This window comes from Amblyraja radiata, chromosome 26 (assembly GCF_010909765.2).
Source record: "Amblyraja radiata isolate CabotCenter1 chromosome 26, sAmbRad1.1.pri, whole genome shotgun sequence".
NCBI classification, from domain to species: Eukaryota; Metazoa; Chordata; class Chondrichthyes; order Rajiformes; family Rajidae; genus Amblyraja; species Amblyraja radiata.
This window is the reverse complement of record NC_045981.1, coordinates 17,045,940-17,065,385: the sequence shown is the minus strand read 5'-3', so window position 1 is coordinate 17,065,385 and position 19,446 is coordinate 17,045,940. Positions and strand designations below refer to the sequence as shown.

Below are 19,446 nucleotides of genomic sequence, written 5' to 3'. Positions count from 1 at the left end.
TGGAGAGGGGTAGGGGGAGTGATGGAAGAGGGACAGAGGGGTAGGAGGAAGGGGGTGTCGTAGAGAGGGAAGGGGGGTGGGGGAGGGATGGGTGGGAGAGGGGTGCGGAGAGGGAAACAGAACCATTGAAATTAAGTGCAGGAGTAGGCCATTCGGCCCTTCGAGCCTGCACCACCATTCAATATGATCGTGGCTGATCATCCAACTCAGTATCCTGCACCTGCCTTCTCTCCATACCCCCTGATCCCTTTAGCCACAAGGACCACATCTAACTCCCTCTTAAATACAGCGAATGAACAGGCCTCAACTACCTTCTGTGCCAGTGAATTCCAGAGATTCACCACTCTCTGTGTGAAAAATGTTTTTCTCATCTCGGTCCTAAAAGATTTACCCCTTATCCTTAAACTGTGACCCCTTGTTCTGGACTTCCCCAACATCTGGAACAATCTTCCTGCATCTAGCCTGTCCAACCCCTTAAGAATTTTGTAAGTTTCTATAAGATACCCCCTCAATCTTCTAAATTCTAGCATGTACAAGCCGAGTCTATCCAGTCTTTCGTCATATAAAAGTCCTGACATCCCAGAAATCAGTCTGGTGAACCTTCTCTGTACTCCCTCTATGGCAACAATGTATTTGAACATTGGGCATTGTGACATCACACAATGGAACGTTCACCAAGTGCTTGTGCTCCTGCAAAGGCATATGTAAATGAATCCATTCCGATTGGACATCTGTGAGCATAGGGCATTGTGACATCACACGATGGAACGTTCACCAGGGGCTGGGGCTGGTGATGCTTCTATCGGTGATAAGCCAGTTTATTTTTGAAATATTGGGGGGGTGAAGGATTTGATTAAAAACGTGCACTTAAACACGACGACCAATGGCAAACCCGTTGGGTCTGATCCCCCAACGCAGCCGTACCCTACCCGTAGCCCCCACTGGGGGGGGGGGGGCGGCATCACACACACTAACCACCCCCACACACAGAGTAGGAAAAGTGTATAAAGACCGTTCCCTACCTGTGGCCCCCACGGGAGACGTGGTCCTCGAAGTAGAGCCGTTCCCGAAAGGCCGTTTTTAAATGGCGTCGCGTGAGGTTGTGCTGCGGGCGCCAGCAGCCGTTATGGTCGCTGGCCAGCAGGAGGCGACAAAATGAGTGGGGGGGGGGGGTGGAGGAGAAGGTTTTAATGAAAAAAATGGACATAAACATAACGAAATGTACTTAAATGTGTACTTAAACACGACGAAATGTAATGAGGAGCGGATACTTTGAAAGAAAAGTGAAATCTCTACCGAAATGGAAACGATGTCGGCGATTCTGCGTCTGGTTTCGGAGTTGCAGGGAATCAAATGAAGAAATGCAGCCGGAAGCCGTCCATGTAAATGGATCCATTCCGATTGGAAGTCTGCGAGCATCGGGCATTGCGATTGGACATCTGCGAGCATTGGGCATTGTGACATCGCACGGGATAGATTTGGGAGGGAAAGGAGAGCGGGGTAGGGGGTGAGAGATGTGGGGGAGGGGGGATGGGGAAGATTGGGTGGAGGGAGGGAGGGGGAGAGGGGTGGGGGAGAGGGGAAAGAGTGGGGAGGGAGGAGGAGAGGGGAAGGGGGAGAGAAGTTGAAGAGTGGGGAGGGAGGAGGAGAGGGGTAGGGGTAGTGATGGAAGAGGGATAGGGGGAAGGGGGTGGGGGGGGGAGAGGGAAGGGGGTGGGGTAGAGAGGGAAGGGGGGTGGGGGAGAGAGGGATGGGAGAGGGAGAGGGGTGAGGAGAGGGAGAGGGGGAGGAGAGAAGGGGGAGAGAAGTGGAAGAGTGGGGAGGGAGGGGTAGAGGGAGTGGAGGAAGAGGGACGGGGGAGTGGTGGAAGAGGGACAGAGGGGTAGGGGGAAGGGGGTGGCGGTAGAGAGGGAAGGGAGGTGGGGGAGAGAGGGATGGGTGGGAGAGGGAGAGGGGTGAGGAGAGGGAAACATAGAAGCATGGAAATTAAGTGCAGGAGTAGGCCATTCGGCCCTTCGAGCCTGCACCGCCATTCAATATGATCATGGCTGATCATCCAACTCAGTATCCTGTACCTGCCTTCTCTCCATATCCCCTGATCCCTTTAGCCACAAGGGCCACATCTAACTCCCTCTTAAATATAAACAATGAACTGGCCTCAACTACCTTCTGCGGCAGAGAGTTCCAGAGACTCACCACTCTCTGTGTGAAAAATGTTTTCCTCATCTCAGTACTAAAGGATTTCCCCTTTATCCTTAAACTGTGACCCGCTTGTCCTGGACTTCCCCAACATCGGGAACAATCTTCCTGCATCAGACAAATGCAATTCAGGACTTTTCTCTTCACAAGCAAAGTCAGAATGACGGTTAGCGAAGAATTCGAATAATCGCTGGAGCGTTCAGATGGTGCGCGCGCATCCTGCACCAAAGGGGGGGGGGGGGGGGAGCGTGTGTCGTCACACACAAAGATCTTGTAGCGGAGATCTCCGCTATAAGATCTTTGGTCACACACTATGCTCGCGCCTCCACAAACAGATGAGCGTCTTCTTGAATGGAGAGCGCGTGGCCGCCTCCACAAACAGTCACACACACTGTGGACCTGCCCCCACTAAAAATATTTTGTGTGGAAGGGGAGGAGGAGGGTGGAGAGGGAGAGGGAGGGGGGGAGAAGAGGATGGGGGAGAGAGGTGAAGGGGGGGGGGGGGGTGGAGGGGTTGGAGCGGGCGTGCATGAGTCGAGAGAAGAGAGAAGGGCAGAGAGAGAGGGAGGCTGGTACATCAACAAAAAACCTGGATAAACTCAGCGGGTGCAGCAGCATCTATGGACCGAAGGAAACGGGCAACGTTTTTGGCCGAAATCCCTTCTTCAGGGTTTCGCTCCATAGATGCTGCCGCACCCGCTGAGTTTATCCAGTTTTTTTTATGTCTACCTTCGATTTTCCAGCATCTGTAGTTCCTTCTCAAAGACAGAGACTGTGCATGGTAAGGGAATGAGGAGGGAGAGGGGGAAGAGTGTGGAGGGAGGGGGGGAGGGGTGGGGGGAGAGAGAAGTGGAAGAGTGGGGAGGGGGAGAGGGGTAGCAGGAGTGGTGGAAGAGGGACAGGGGGAGTGGTGGACCCCTAAAGAATTTTGTAAGTTTCTATAAGATACGCCCTCAATCTTCTAAAATCGAGCGAGTACAAACCGAGTCTGGGGCTGATTCTATGGGTGAGATGCCAGTATTTTTTTTAATATTTGGTGGGGGGGGGGGGGGGGGGGGGGGGGAGGATTTGATTAAAAATGTGTACATAAACACGACGAAATGTAATCAGGAGTTTCTATAAGGTCCCCCCCCAATCTTCTAAATTCTAGCGAGTACAAGCCGAGTCTATCCAGTCTTTCTTCATATGAAAGGCCTGACATTCCAGGAATCAGTCTGGTGAACCTTCTCTGTACTCCCTCTATGGCAACGATGTCTTTGAGCATTGGGCATTGTGACATCACACGATGGAACGTTCACCATTGGCTGGGGCTCCTGCATAGGCATATGTAAATGAATCAATTCCGATTGGACATATGTGAACATGGGGCATTGTGACATCACACGATGGAACGTTCAGCAGGGGCTGGGGCTGGTGAAGCTTCTGTGGGTGAGAAGCCAGTTTAGTTTTGAAATTTTGGGGGGGGGGGGGAGGATTTGATTAAAAACGTGTACTTAAACACGACGAAATGTAATGAGGAGCGGATACATAGAAAGAAAAGTGAAATCTCTACCGAAATGGAAAAGACGTCGGCGATTCTGCGTCCGGTTTCGGAGTTGCAGGGAATCAAAGGAAGAAATGCGGCCGGAAGCCATACATGTAAATGGATCCGTTCCGATTGGACGCCCGCGAGCATCGGGCATCGCGATTGGACGTCTGCGAGCATCGGGCATTGTGACATCGCACGGCGGGAACGAATCGAAAGGCAGGAAGGGATCCGGACGCCAGCCGGACGGATGGGGCGAGACTTTTATATAATAGATAGATAGATAGACTTGACCAAGTGCAGACCCGTTGGGTCTGTTTCCCCAACGGCGTTTGCGGGGGGTGGGGGGTTGAGAAGAGGGGGGGAGGGGAGAGGAGGAGGAGGAAACGGGATAGATTTGGGAGGGAAAGGAGAGCGGGGTAGGGGGTGAGAGATTTCGGGGAGGGGGGATGGGGAAGATGGGGAGGAGGGAGAGGGGTGGGGGAGAGAGGGGAAAGAGTGGGGAGGGAGAGTGGAGGGGAAGGGGGAGAGAAGTGGAAGAGTGGGGAGGGAGGGAGCGGTAGAGGGAGTGATGTACCTGCCTTCTCTCCATAACCCCTGATCCCTTTAGCCAACGCAGCCGTTCCCTACCCGTAGCCCCCACTGGGGGGGGGTGGGGGGCGGCATCACACACACTAACCACCCCCTCACACAGAGTTTGAAAAGTGTATAAAGACCGTTCCCTACCTGTAGCCCCCAGCGGAGACGTGGTCGTCGAAGTCGGGTTCTGGCCGTCTTAAAATAGCGTATCTTGAAGTCGTCGAAGTCGGGTCCATCTCGGCAACGCGGGGGGGGGGGGGGGGGGTGGCGGGGCGGCATCACACACACGAAGCATCCCCACACACAGAGCCTTAAAAGTGTAATGCCCCAACGCAGCCGTTGCCTACCCGCAGCCCCCACGGGAGACGTGGTCCTCGAAGTAGAGCCGTTCCCGAAAGGCCGTTTTTAAATGGCGTCACGTGAGGTTGTGCTGCGGGCGCCAGCAGCCGTTATGGTGGCTGGCCAGCAGGAGGCGACAAAATGAGTGAGGGGGGGGGGGGGGGAGGAGAAGGTTTTAATGAAATAAATGGACATAAACATAACGAAATGTAATGAGGAGTGGATAGCTGGAAGGGAAAGTGCAATGTCTACCGAAATGGCTGCTTGTATGGGTGAGAAGACAGTTTTTATTTGAAAAATTGGGGGGGGGGGGGGGAGGAGGCATTACACTTTTGCGTTGGGGCATTACACTTTTAAGTGGTGAAAGTGCTGACATAACAGGAATCAGCCTGGTGAACCTTCTCTGTACTCCCTCTCTATGGCAACAATGTCTTTGAGCATTGGGCATTGTGACATCACACGATGGAACGTTCACCATTGGCTGGGGCTCCTGCATAGGCATATGTAAATGGATCCATTCCGATTGGACATATGTGAAGATTGGGCATTGTGACATCACACGATGGAACGTTCAGCAGGGGCTGGGGCTGGTGAAGCTTCTGTGGGTGTGAAGCCAGTTTAGTTTTGATATATTGGGGGGGGGGGGGGGGTTAGGATTTGATTAAAAACGTACACTTAAACACGTCGAAATGTAATGAGGAATGGATACTTAGAAAGAAAAGTGAAATCTCTACCAAAATGGAAAAGATGTCGGCGATTCAGCGTTCCCCCTTATCCTTAAACTTTGACCCCTTGTTCTGGTCTTCCCCAACATCCGGAACAATCTTCCTGCATCTAGCCTGTCCAACCCCTTAAGAATTTTAAACTTTTCTATAAGATACCCCCTCAATCTTCTAAAATCTAGTGAGTACAAGGCGAGTCTATCCAGTCTTTCTTCATATGAAAGTTCTGACATTCCAGGAATCAGTCTGGTGAACCTTCTCTGTACTCCCTCTCTATGGCAACAATGTATTTGAGCATTGGGCATTGTGACATCACACGATGGAACGTTCACCATGGGCTTGGGCTCCTGCATAGGCATATGTAAATGAATCCATTCCGATTGGACATCTGTGAGCATTGGGCATTGTGACATCACACGATGGAACGTTCAGCAGGGGCTGGTGCTGAAGCTGAATCTATGAGTGAGAAGCCAGTTTAGTTTTGAAATATTTGGGGGGGGGGGGGGGGAAGGATTTGATTAAAAACGTGTACTTAAACACGACGAAATGTAATGAGGAGCGGATACTTAGAAAGAGAAGTGAAATCTCTACCGAAATGGAAAAGATGTCGGCGATTCTGCGTCCGGTTTCGGAGTTGCAGGGAATCAATGGAAGAAATGTGGCCGGAAGCCAGGCCGGAAGCCGTACATGTAAATGGATCCATTCCGATTGGAACGTCTGCGAGCGTCGGGCATCGCGATTGGACGTCTGCGAGCATCGGGCATTGTGACATCGCACGGCGGGAACGAATCGAAAGGCAGGCAGGCAGCCGGACGGATGGGGCGAGAGTTTTATAGAATAACTAGACCAAGTGCAGACCCGTTGGGTCTGTTTCCCCAACGGCGTTTGCGGGGGGGCTGAGGCATCACACTCACATTAACCACCCCCCAAACACACAGGTGGGGGAGGGGGGTTGAGAAGAGGGGAGGGGAGGGAGGGGAGAGGAGGAGGAGGAAACGGGACAGATTTGGGAGGGAAAGGAGAGCAGGGTAGGGGGTGAGAGAGAGGGATGGGGAGAGAGATGTGGGTGAGGGGGGGGGGGTGGGGAGGGAGGGGAGGAGGGAAGGGGAGAGGGGTGGGTGGAGAGGGGAAAGAGTGGGGAGGGAGAGTGGTGCGGGAAGGGGGGAGAGAAGTGAAGTGGAAGAGAGAGAGGAGAGAGGGATGGGGAGGGGAGAGAGATGTGGGGGGGAGGGATGGGGACAGAGAGGAGGAGGGAGGGGTAAGAGTGTGGAGGGAGGGGGAGAGAGGTGGGGGGAGAGGGGGGAAAGAGTGGGGAGGGATATTGGGAGGGGGAGAGGTGGACGAGTGGGGAGGGTCAGAGGGGTAGGGGGAAGGGGTGTGGGGGGAGAGAGGAGGGAGGGGGAAGGGAGGGGGAGAGAGAGGGATGGGGGAGGGAAAGGGGTGGGGTGAGGGAGAGAAGTGGAAGAGTGGGGAGGGAGGGGTAGGGGGAGTGGTGGAAGAGGGACAGAGGGGTAGGGGAAGGGGGCGGGGGGAGAGAGGGAAGGGGATAGGGTAGAGAGTGAATTGGGGTGGGGGAGAGAGGGATGGGTGGGAGAGCGTGCATGAGTCGAGAGAAGAGAAAAGGGCAGAGAGAGAAAGAGAGGCTGGTACAACATCAATAAAGCTGGATAAACTCAGCGGGTGCAGCAGCATCTATGGACCGAAGGAAAAGTGCAACGTTTTTGGCCGAAACCCTTCTTCCGGGTTTCGGCCAAAAACGTTGACCATACAATTCGCTCCATAGATGCTGCCGCACCCGCTGAGTTTATCCAGCTTTTTTTATGTCTACCTTCGATTTTCCAGCATCTGTAGTTCCTTCTTAAAGACAGAGAATGTGCACGGTAAGGGAATGAGGAGGGAGAGGGGGAAGAGTGTGGAGGGAGGGGGAGAGTGGGATTGGAGGGGGAGAGGGGTGGGGGGAGAGAGGGGAAAGAGTTTGGGGGGGGAGGGGGGGACTAAGCTATAAATGTAAATTAAACATTGTCACTAATGCCAGAGTGTTGTAGAGTAATCCCTGCTGATTTGCTGGAACACAAAGAAGGACCCCATGAATCAAATAACTCACTTCAGCATGGACTTTGCTTTCTTGCACTTTAATCGACCTCGCAGCACTTTCTTCAGCTTTTTTTATGCTTTTCCCACTAAAAACAATGAACCTGCTGCAAGTTTCCACGACATTTATTCCACAGATCAACACATCGGAATCTCCAGTAAAACAGGCAACTGTGAAGCTCCCTCAGCCATTTTGTGTGCTAGCCTGAAACAAAGCGCGTGATTGGCCAAGTTGCAGACAACTCAATGTTAAACGTGCAGCATTTTTCCCGTGTTTATGAGTTTCAGTGGTGATTGTTTTAAATATTTTTACACAATTTGTAAAAATTTAATGTAGTTTGGTGACTTGGGTCACAAAACTGCAGAATAAAGCTCATCGGCCCACAGCCTATTATCTGTACTCCCTCTATGTCAACAATGTATTTGAGCATTGGGCATTGTGACATCACACGATGGAACGTTCACCAGGGGCTGGGGCTTCTGCAAAGGCATATGTAAATGGATCCATTCCGATTGGACATATGTGAGCATCGGGCATTGTGACATCATACAATGGAACGTTCACCAGTGGCTGGGGCTGGTGCTGTTTCTATGGGTGTGAAGCCAGTTTATTTTTGAAATAATGTGGGGGGGGGGTGTGATGGATTTGATTAAAAACGTGCACTTAAACACGACGAAATGTAATGAGGAGCGGATATTTTGAAAGAAAAGTGAAATCTCTACCGAAATGGAAAAGATGTCGGAGATTCAGCTTTCCCCCTTATCCTTAAACTTTGACCCCTTGTTCTGGTCTTCCCCAACATCCGGAACAATCTTCCTGCATCTAGCCTGTCCAACCCCTTAAGAATTTTATACGTTTCTATAACATACCCGCTCAATCTTCTAAAATCTAGTGAGTACAAGGCGAGTCTATCCAGTCTTTCTTCATATGAAAGTTCTGTCATTCCAGGAATCAGTCTGGTGAACCTTCTCTGTACTCCCTCTCTATGGCAACAATGTATTTGAGCATTGGGCATTGTGACATCACACGATGGAACGTTCACCATGGGCTTGGGCTCTTGCATAGGCACATGTAAATGAATCCATTCCGATTGGACATCTGTGAGCATTGGGCATTGTGACATCACACGATGGAACGTTCAGCAGGGGCTGGTGCTGAAGCTGAATCTATGAGTGAGAAGCCAGTTTAGTTTTGAAATATTTGGGGGGGGGGGGGGAAGGATTTGATTAAAAACGTGTACTTAAACACGACGGAATGTAATGAGGAGCGGATACTTAGAAAGAAACGTGAAATCACTACCGAAATGGAAAAGATGTAGGCGATTCTGCGTCCGGTTTCGGAGTTGCAGGGAATCAATGGAAGAAATGTGGCCGGAAGCCAGGCCGGAAGCCGTACATGTAAATGGATCCATTCCGATTGGAACGTCTGCGAGCGTCGGGCATCGCGATTGGACGTCTGCGAGCATCGGGCATTGTGACATCGCACGGCGGGAACGAATCGAAAGGCAGGCAGGCAGCCGGACGGATGTCGGACGGATGGGGCGAGAGTTTTATAGAATAACTAGACCAAGTGCAGACCCGTTGGGTCTGTTTCCCCAACGGCGTTTGCGGGGGGGGAGGGGGGGGGTGTGAGAAGAGGGGAGGGAGGGGAGAGGAGGAGGAGGAAACGGGATAGATTTGGGAGGGAAAGGAGAGCGGGGTAGGGGGTGAGAGATGGGGAGAGAGATGTGGGGGATGGGGAAGATGGGGGGGAGGGAGGGAGAGGGGGGGGGGAGAGAGGGGGGAGGGAGAGTGGAGGGGAAGGGGGAGAGAAGTGGAAGAGTGGGGAGGGAGGAAGGGGTAGGGGGAGTGATGTACCTGCCTTCTCTCCATACCCCCTGATCCCTTTAGCCAACGCAGCCGTTCCCTACCCGTAGCCCCCACTGGAGGGGGGGGGGGTGGCGGCATCACACACACTAACCACCCCCACACACAGAGTCGGAAAAGTGTATAAACACCGTTCCCTACCTGTAGCCCCCAGCGGAGACGTGGTCTTCGAAGTCGGGTCCCGGCCGTCTTAAAATAGCGTATCTTGAAGTCGTCGAAGTCGGGTCCGTCTCGGCAACGCGGGGGGGGGGGTGGGGTGGTGGGGCGGCATCACACACACGAAGCATCCCCACACACAGAGCCTTAAAAGTGCAATGCCCCAACGCAGCCGTTCCCTACCCGTAGCCCCCACGGGAGACGTGGTCCTCGAAGTAGAGCCGTTCCCGAAAGGCCGTTTTTAAATGGCGTCGCTTGAGGTTGTGCTGCGGGCGCCAGCAGCCGTTATGGTCGCTGGCCAGCAGGAGGCGACAAAGTGAGTGGGGGGGGGGGGGGTGGGTGAAGGTTTTAATGAAAAAAATGGACATAAACATAACGAAATGTAATGAGGAGTGGATAGCTGGAAGGGAAAGTGAAATGTCTACCGAAATGGCTGCTTGTATGGGTGAGAAGCCAGTTTGTACTCTGTACTGTCACTATGGCAACGATGTATTTGAGCATTGGGCATTGTGACATCACACGATGGAACGTTCACCATGGGCTTGGGCTCTTGCATAGGCACATGTAAATGAATCCATTCCGATTGGACATCTGTGAGCATTGGGCATTGTGACATCACACGATGGAACGTTCAGCAGGGGCTGGTGCTGAAGCTGAATCTATGAGTGAGAAGCCAGTTTAGTTTTGAAATATTTGGGGGGGGGGGGGGGAAGGATTTGATTAAAAACGTGTACTTAAACACGACGGAATGTAATGAGGAGCGGATACTTAGAAAGAAACGTGAAATCACTACCGAAATGGAAAAGATGTCGGCGATTCTGCGTCCGGTTTCGGAGTTGCAGGGAATCAATGGAAGAAATGTGGCCAGAAGCCAGGCCGGAAGCCGTACATGTAAATGGATCCATTCCGATTGGAACGTCTGCGAGCGTCGGGCATCGCGATTGGACGTCTGCGAGCATCGGGCATTGTGACATCGCACGGCGGGAACGAATCGAAAGGCAGGCAGGCAGCCGGACGGATGTCGGACGGATGGGGCGAGAGTTTTATAGAATAACTAGATCTGTTTCCCCAACGGCGTTTGCGGGGGGGGGGAGGGGGGGGGGGTGAGAAGAGGGGAGGGAGGGGAGAGGAGGAGGAGGAAACGGGATAGATTTGGGAGGGAAAGGAGAGCGGGGTAGGGGGTGAGAGATGGGGAGAGAGATGTGGGGGATGGGGAAGATGGGGGGGAGGGAGGGAGAGGGGTGGGGGAGAGAGGGGGGAGGGAGAGTGGAGGGGAAGGGGGAGAGAAGTGGAAGAGTGGGGAGGGAGGAAGGGGTAGGGGGAGTGATGTACCTGCCTTCTCTCCATACCCCCTGATCCCTTTAGCCAACGCAGCCGTTCCCTACCCGTAGCCCCCACTGGAGGGGGGGGGGGGGTGGCGGCATCACACACACTAACCACCCCCACACACAGAGTCGGAAAAGTGTATAAACACCGTTCCCTACCTGTAGCCCCCAGCGGAGACGTGGTCTTCGAAGTCGGGTCCCGGCCGTCTTAAAATAGCGTATCTTGAAGTCGTCGAAGTCGGGTCCGTCTCGGCAACGCGGGGGGGTGGGGTGGTGGGGCGGCATCACACACGAAGCATCCCCACACACAGAGCCTTAAAAGTGTAATGCCCCAACGCAGCCGTTGCCTACCCGTAGCCCCCACGGGAGACGTGGTCCTCGAAGTAGAGCCGTTCCCGAAAGGCCGTTTTTAAATGGCGTCGCTTGAGGTTGTGCTGCGGGCGCCAGCAGCCGTTATGGTCGCTGGCCAGCAGGAGGCGACAAAGTGAGTGGGGGGGGGGGGGGGTGGGTGAAGGTTTTAATGAAAAAAATGGACATAAACATAACGAAATGTAATGAGGAGTGGATAGCTGGAAGGGAAAGTGAAATGTCTACCGAAATGGCTGCTTGTATGGGTGAGAAGCCAGTTTGTACTCTGTACTGTCACTATGGCAACGATGTATTTGAGCATTGGGCATTGTGACATCACACGATGGAACGTTCACCATTGGCTGGGGCTCCTGCATAGGCATATGTAAATGAATCAATTCCGATTGGACATATGTGAACATTGGGCATTGTGACATCACACGATGGAACGTTCAGCAGGGGCTGGGGCTGAAGCTGAATCTATGAGTGAGAAGCCAGTTTAGTTTTGAAATTTTGGTGGGGGGGGGGGGAGGATTTGATTAAAAACGTGTACTTAAACACGACGAAATGTAATGAGGTGCGGATACCTAGAAAGAAAAGTGAAATCTCTACCGAAATGGAAAAGACGTCGGCGATTCTGCGTCCGGTTTCGGAGTTGCAGGGAATCAAAGGAAGAAATGCGGCCGGAAGCCGTACATGTAAATGGATCCGTTCCGATTGGACGTCTGCGAGCGTCGGGCATGGAGATTGGACGTCTGCGAGCATCGGGCATTGTGACATCGCACGGCGGGAACGAATCGAAAGGCAGGAAGGGATCCGGACGCCAGCCGGTCGGATGGGGCGAGAGTTTTAATATATAACTAGACCAAGTGCACACCCGTTGGGTCTGTTTCCCCAACGGCGTTTTGCGGGTGGGGGGGGGGAGGGGGGCTGAGGCATCAAACTCACATTAACCACCCCCCAAACACACAGGTGGGGGGGAGGGTGGATGTGAAGAGGGGAGGGAGGGGAGAGGAGGAGGAGGAAACGGGACAGATTTGGGAGGGAAAGGAGAGCGGGGTAGGGGGTGAGAGAGGGGGATGGGGAGAGAGATGTGGGGGATGGGGAGGTAGGGGAGGAAGGGGGAGAGGGGAAAGAGTGGGGAGGGAGAGTGGAGGGGGAAGGTGGAAGAGTGGGGAGGGAGGTGGAGAGGGGTAGGGGAGGTGATGGAAGATGGACAGAGGGGTAGGAGGAAGGGGGCGGGTGGAGAGAGGGAAGGGGGTGGCGTAGAGAGGGAAGGGGTGTGGGGGAGAGAGGGATGGGTGGGAGAGGGAGAGGGGTGCAGAGAGGGAAGCATACAACCATTGAAATTAAGTGCAGGAGTAGGCCATTCGGCCCTTCGAGCCTGCACCACCATTCAATATGATCGTGGCTGATCATCCAACTCAGTATCCTGTACCTGCCTTCTCTCCATACCCCCTGATCCCTTTAGCCACAAGGGCCACATCTAACTCCCTCTTAAATACAGCAAATGAACAGGCCTCAACTACCTTCTGTGCCAGTGAATTCCAGAGATTCACCACTCTCTGTGTGAAAAATGTTTTTCTCATCTCGGTCCTAAAAGATTTACCCGTTATCCTTAAACTGTGACCCCTTGTTCTGGACTTCCCCAACATCTGGAACAATCTTCCTGCATCTAGCCTGCCCAACCCCTTAAGAATTTTGTACGTTTCTATAAGATTCCCCCTCAATCTTCTAAATTCTAGCATGTACAAGCCGAGTCTATCCAGTCTTTCGTCATATGAAAGTCCTGACATCCCAGGAATCAGTCTGGTGAACCGTCTCTGTACTCCCTCTATGGCAACAATGTATTTGAACATTGGGCATTGTGACATCACACAATGGAACGTTCACCAGGGGCTGGGGCTGGTGCTGATTCTATGAGTGAGAAGTCAGTTTATTTTTGAAATATTGGGGGGGGGGGGGAGAAGGATTTGATTAAAAACGTGCACTTAAACACGACGAAATGTAATAAGGAGCGGATACTTAGAAAGAAAAGTGAAATCTCTACCGAAATGGAAAAGATGTCGGCGATTCTGCTTTCCCCCTTATCCTTAAACTTTGACCCCTTGTTCTGGTCTTCCCCAACATCCGGAACAATCTTTCTGCATCTAGCCTGTCCAACCCCTTAAGAATTTTATACGTTTCTATAAGATACCCCCTTAATCTTGTAAAATCTAGCGAGTACAAGGCGAGTATATCCAGTCTTTCTTCATATGAAAATCGTGACATTCCAGGAATCAGTCTGGTGAACCTTCTCTGTACTCCCCCTCTATGGCAACGATGTCTTTGAGCATTGGGCATTGTGACATCACACGATGGAACGTTCACCATTGGCTGGGGCTCCTGCATAGGCATATGTAAATGAATCAATTCCGATTGGACATATGTGAACATTGGGCATTGTGACATCACACGATGGAACGTTCAGCAGGGGCTGGGGCTGTTGAAGATTCTGTGGGTTAGAAGCCAGTTTATTTTTGAAATATTGGGGGGGGGGGGGGGGGAAGGATTTGATTAAAAACGAGTACTTAAACACGACAAAATGTAATGAGGTGCGGATACCTAGAAAGAAAAGTGAAATCTCTACCGAAATGGAAAAGACGTCGGCGAATCTGCGTCCGGTTTCGGAGTTGCAGGGAATCAAAGGAAGAAATGCGGCCGGAAGCCGTACATGTAAATGGATCCATTCCGATTGGATGTCCGCGAGCGTCGGGCATCGCGATTGGACGTCTGCGAGCATCGGGCATTGTGACATCGCACGGCGGGAACGAATCGAAAGGCAGGAAGGGATCCGGATGCCAGCCGGACGGATGGGGCGAGAGTTTTAAATAATAAGATAGATAGATAGATAGATAGATATGTGAAATGCTTTGTCTCTCTTGTGGTTTTCTTTTAAAGGCGTTATTGAGGTGGATTGAGGAAGATTCCAAATCTGACCCTTTGGTTCAACCCATGTTAACATCTCACAAGCCCACTGAAGCATTTCAAAACTGGAAAGTGTCTGCAGCATTTGGAGGAGTGAAATTTAATCAGCTTGATTCACTACGAAATGGCCAGGTATAAAGTTTTAGACCTCTATTTGAACTCCACTAAATTCTTTATAATACAATCACATGCCGATTAACTCTTAAAAGTATGTGCGTAGCAATCTGTGGTGTGAATTTGTGGAATGGTCTGGAACAGGAGATAAAACTTAGCACAAACATAATTCAGTTTAAAAAGATGTACAAAAACATTTTTTTTAAAGGATATTGGGATGAGGATAGGTGATTGTCAGTGGAATATTTGTTATACTGATTGTATTGGGAAGGGTGATTATAGGGTGATAGGTTGTATATATGACTAAAATACTGAATAGTACATGAGGGTTTTTTCTTTTATTTTTTCTCTTTCTTGTAGGCTTTGTAAATATTTGATTAGTGTATAAATGTAAATAATTAGGTGTACATATAGCTGCTGGTGTACATATGGTGTACATATAGCTGCTACATTTGTATAAGATAATTATAAGCAGTTGAATAAGGGTTGGGAATTAATAAGCTTTGGTTTCTTCCTGCTCCTTTTCGGACACATACGATTTCATTTATTTATAGATATTGTTTATGACACTTTATAAATATTCTTGTTTTGTTTTTTGTATGCTGTTTCACACTTGCTTTTTATTCTTTTATTCTGTTCGAAATAAAGAATAAAATAAAATAAATAAAACTTCAAACTTTAATGGTATTGGAGAACAGATTCATTTGAAACTGTAAAAATGTTGGCATTAGATGCTTTAGAAACTCACTTCTGGGTTTCACAGTGAGTTTTCTTAAAAGTCTGTCATGAGTTTATTTTAAAATATTGGGTTGACTAGGTCAGGTCGGGGGGAGTTCCCCCCGCCACTGGTACCATGTAATCCCGAGCTACCTGCTCCATGGTCGGATAGTCGGCGACTAAACCGTCTCCCCCACCTGGTTTGCCAGGTGAGGAAGGGGCTGTGGACCCCCAGCAGGACCAAAAACAAGACCTGTCAAAGGGCGGATGAGCTTCTAGCGAGCCAACGGCCATCCACACCTCAGTAGAAGTTGCGATCACTGTCGTACATAGCATTGCAAGGTATGATGATAAAGCACACACACCAAAATCCTATACTTCCAGCGGCGGAAGTCCACAGGAACTGGAGGACAGAGACGTGTGGTGCGTCCGTCACCGTTCCCGTCAGAAACCAGTACCACTGTGTCGCTAATCTTTTCAACGATGATGATGATGGGTTGCTTTCTGAACATTTAATTAGCTAGATTTATTTTGTCAACTTTGACATGGGAGTGAATACATTCACGTGGACCCAATTGTGAACAAGAAATTGAACAGTTTACTGTCTGATTTTTGAGCATTATGTGGTCGCTAAGTAAGCCCACACACATTTTAAATGGTAAAAACAAAGCAGGAGCTATTTATCTCAAGTAAGGAGTAGCTTACGTAATGCCTTCTTGAGGTCCATGTTGCAAGTTGATTTGGCCTGAAGCAACAAACTCGGCTGCTTTATTATTCAGAGCAAACAACCCCACCTCATGTTTGCAAAATAAACAGTCAATTGCTTCTGTAAATTCAGTAGACACTTCTGACCCAACTTCCCTCTTGATTGCTGTTGCTTTGGCGGTCTTGGGGTTTCAAGTTGCAGCTGAAAACCCCATAACTTGTTATGTCGATCCACCTTGAAACATACAACTCAGATTTCCAAGATACTTGTTCATTCCAAAACCACGTGTTTAAGGAGTAAATGTGAAATTTATCCAGTTTTTCACCAGATGTCTGTTTTTTGTGGTTTTCTTTTAAAGTTTCTTTGAAAGACTTTGGTTGTAAATTTTTTTGTTACTGTTAGAAGTTTTAAAATGCACATGTCAGTCGGTTTGGTTTGGAAGATTTAAAAGGATGAATGGAAATATGTAAATAGATTGCTGATACCTCCTGAAACAGTGCACACAAAATAATGGTACATTTTGGAGGAAACAGTGTTTGCTGGCAGTATTTCATAAATACAATTGCTGTACCTGTCAAAATCACTGTAGACCTGAACATTCAGTTTGGGATGCAATGCAAGTTTTAGTGACAATTTGGATAACTTTGTCAAATTGTTGTTTGCACATCAAGAGGCAGGTGGTTAATGTAAATGTCATCGTGTTCTGCACAGGAAACAGTGGAATAAGGAATGAGCCATTTTATTTCAATGGCAGGATTCTTCAAAGCTGATATCATTATTTATGTTGTCTTAACTTCCTGATGGCCCCTCCATGAAAAACTTTATGGGTTGAGATTCCCTTTAAAAATCAATATTTATGAAATGTTACCACTCATTAACTTGCATGGATGGAGACAAATCTTAGTTGTAGTAAATAAAACTTGCTTTTGCAAAGGCAACATTTTCTTGGTTAAATCATTATAATTAATTGATATTGAGAGGAAACATGACACAAAACTTTGCAAATAACATTTCCAATTGGTTATTAAATAGATTGCAAATTTTAGGCACAAATTCCATTTAATAATTGCGTTGCTGCTTGAACTTTTTACATGAAGGAATTTAAAAAAAAGCTGGAAGGTTATATCCAGTCACATGTGATTTAAAATCTGGCCAACCACACTTCCTGATCTTGCTGTGTGAATTTATGCTGCGCAGTTGTTTGCTTTCAAAGTGAGTACTGATCTTTCTTTCCAAATTTTAAAAATGTGAAGTCTTAAAGTAGTTTTCTGGACATGAGGATGTATTTGAAGTAACTTACTCAGGTTTTTTTAATATTTTTATATCGGTGGTGGGGAACAGTAATGTTTCTTCTATGTTAATGTATAATTTTAGTGAAACATTGCATTTTCAAAAGTTTTTCACTTGAATATTGCAACTGTTAAAGGTAATGGAAGCTTGCATTTTACTGTTTACTTTTGTTGTTTTCTGTGTTGCTTGCGAGGCCAGTATTTATTACCCGTCCCGAATAGCACATGGTGAGCCACATTCTTGTGTGTTTGCAGCCCTGATGACATTGAAACTCTAAGCATTGATAGTCAAAATTTAGAGCCAGTAAAAATGAAGCAACAAAAATGTTTTTTTTTAAGTCAGAATGTTGTGTGACTTGGAAGAGAACTGGTAAATAATGATGTTCCTGTGAGACTTGCCTGCCCTTCATTGAAGTTAGAGATAACAGACTTGAGAAAGGAATAGCATAAATTATTAACTGCTGCACACTTCATGCACTGGCCCTTGAGGTGAAGTGTGAAAAGCATAGAAAAAGGACCTCTTAGTTTTTGCGTTTTACACATAGATTTTTCATAAAAGTGATTTATCCCATATTAAATGGGGAATTCAGGTGAAAGATTTGTATGTGCAATTAATTTTGATACATTGTGATTGTTTTTAACCTCAGTCACACACCAAATGAATTCACATGTGTCACAAGTTTGTTTACGAGATAAGGAGGTGGTTTGGCCAATTGAGTGCATGCCAGCAATCAGAGCATTAATCCCATTCTCCCATATATTTTCCAGCAACCTTTGCTCGCACCCATGCCCATGTTAATGTATGAGTTAATATATGAGGAATGTTTGATGGCTCTGGGCCTGTACTTGTTGGAGTTTAGAAGGATGAGGAAGGACCTCATTGAAACCTAATAGACACTAAAAGGCCTGGATAGAGTGAATGTGAATGTTTCCAATAGTGGGGTATTCTAGGACCAGAGGTCATAGCCTCAGGATAAAAGGACATACCTTTAGAAAGGAGATGAGTAGGAATTTCTTTAGCCAGAGGGTGGTGAATCTGTGGAATTCATTGACACAGATGGCTTTGGAGACCAACAATGGTTATTTTTAAGGCTGAGATTGACAGTTTCTTGATTCGTAGGGGTGTCTGGGGTTATGGGCCAAAGGCAGGAGAATGGAATTGAGAAGGAAAGATAGATCAGTTCGGATTGAATGGCAGAGTAGACTTGATGGGCCAAATGGTCTAATTCTGCTCCTAGAAGGCATGAACTTATCATTACAACCAAACCATGCAAGAGTAAAACTCGTAGTGCAGAAAATGAAAGAGAACAGAGTGCAGAACATAGTGTTAGAGCTACAGAGAAAGTGCAGATAAAAAGTGCAAGGGCTGCAACGAGGTAGATTGGGAGATCAGGAATACATCGGTAGCTTATGAAGTCTGATAACTGTGGGGTGCGGGGACAGGGAAAGGGATGGGACCTGTTGGCGCATCTGGAGGTACTTGCTTTCAAGCTTTGTATCTTCTGTCTTCTGGGACAGGGGAGAAGAGGCATTGATCACTAGCATTCAGGTTCCACAGAAAAGCAAGGTGGCATGCCTTAATGACTACTGCCCGATGGCTCTGACATCTACCATCATGTAATGCTTTGGCAGATTGATCAGGGCGCATATCATCTTCGACCTGAGACAACCTTGGGAGGTCCACTGCAATTTTCCTACTGCCATAAGAGGTCCATGGATCTCTGTTTCCTTCTCAGGAGATAGACTAGCTACTAATATCCATTACAAAAAAAACCTAAGTGCTGGAGAAACTCAGCAGGCCAGGCAGCATCTCTGGAGAACATGGATAGGTGACGGTTCCGGTCAGGACCCTTTTTTAAATGGATTGAGGTGGGTGTAGCGGGAGGGGGAGCTGGAAGAGAGGAGGGGCAGAACAATCCAAGCGGTGGTAACTCGATACAGGTAGGATCTTCTTTTTGATAGGCCGATGGTTGGACATAGGCCAGAAATGAAAAGACAAAAGATGTAAAGGCGACCGGCGCCTACAGCTATCATGGTCACTTTGCCCAACCTGCCTCCTGTAAGGACTCTTCCATTCTCTCAGTTCCTCTGTTTCCGTTGTATTTGCTCGAATTATGAGTTTTTCCGACAGATGCTTTGGAAATGTCTTCCTTTTGCCTGAACTGTTGCTTCCTCTCTATCGTCGTTAGCGAAGTCCTTGACCACGTCTCAAACACTTCCCATGTCTCTGCTCTTGCACCCTCTCATCTGGGATAGAATAAGCTGAGTTCTCTTGGTTGTCATTTCCACCCCACCAGCCACCACATTCAACAGATCACTCTCTGACATACTATAGATGAGGCTCTCACCATGGTCTCTTCTATATCCCGTGACTCTGCTCTCACTCCCCATCCCCCCCACTCGTAACAAGGGCAGAGTCCCCCTTGTCCTTACCTTCCACCCCACCGGCTATCACATACAACAAATAATCCTCCGACATTTTCGCCACCTCCAACGTGATCCC

At 49.0% G+C, this 19,446-nt stretch overlaps 1 protein-coding gene across 1 annotated transcript in view; it reads left to right on the top strand.

The window, feature by feature from the left end:
• Window positions 1-14,385, top strand: part of amz2 (archaelysin family metallopeptidase 2) — a 31,235-nt gene extending 16,850 nt beyond the window's left edge. Inside the window, exon 4 of the mRNA XM_033043973.1 lies at window positions 14,091-14,385. Within this exon, the coding sequence (XP_032899864.1) occupies window positions 14,091-14,255 (165 nt within the window). The 3' untranslated portion in view covers window positions 14,256-14,385. The remainder of the gene's footprint in view (window positions 1-14,090) is intronic.
• The last annotated feature ends 5,061 nt before the right edge of the window (window positions 14,386-19,446 follow it).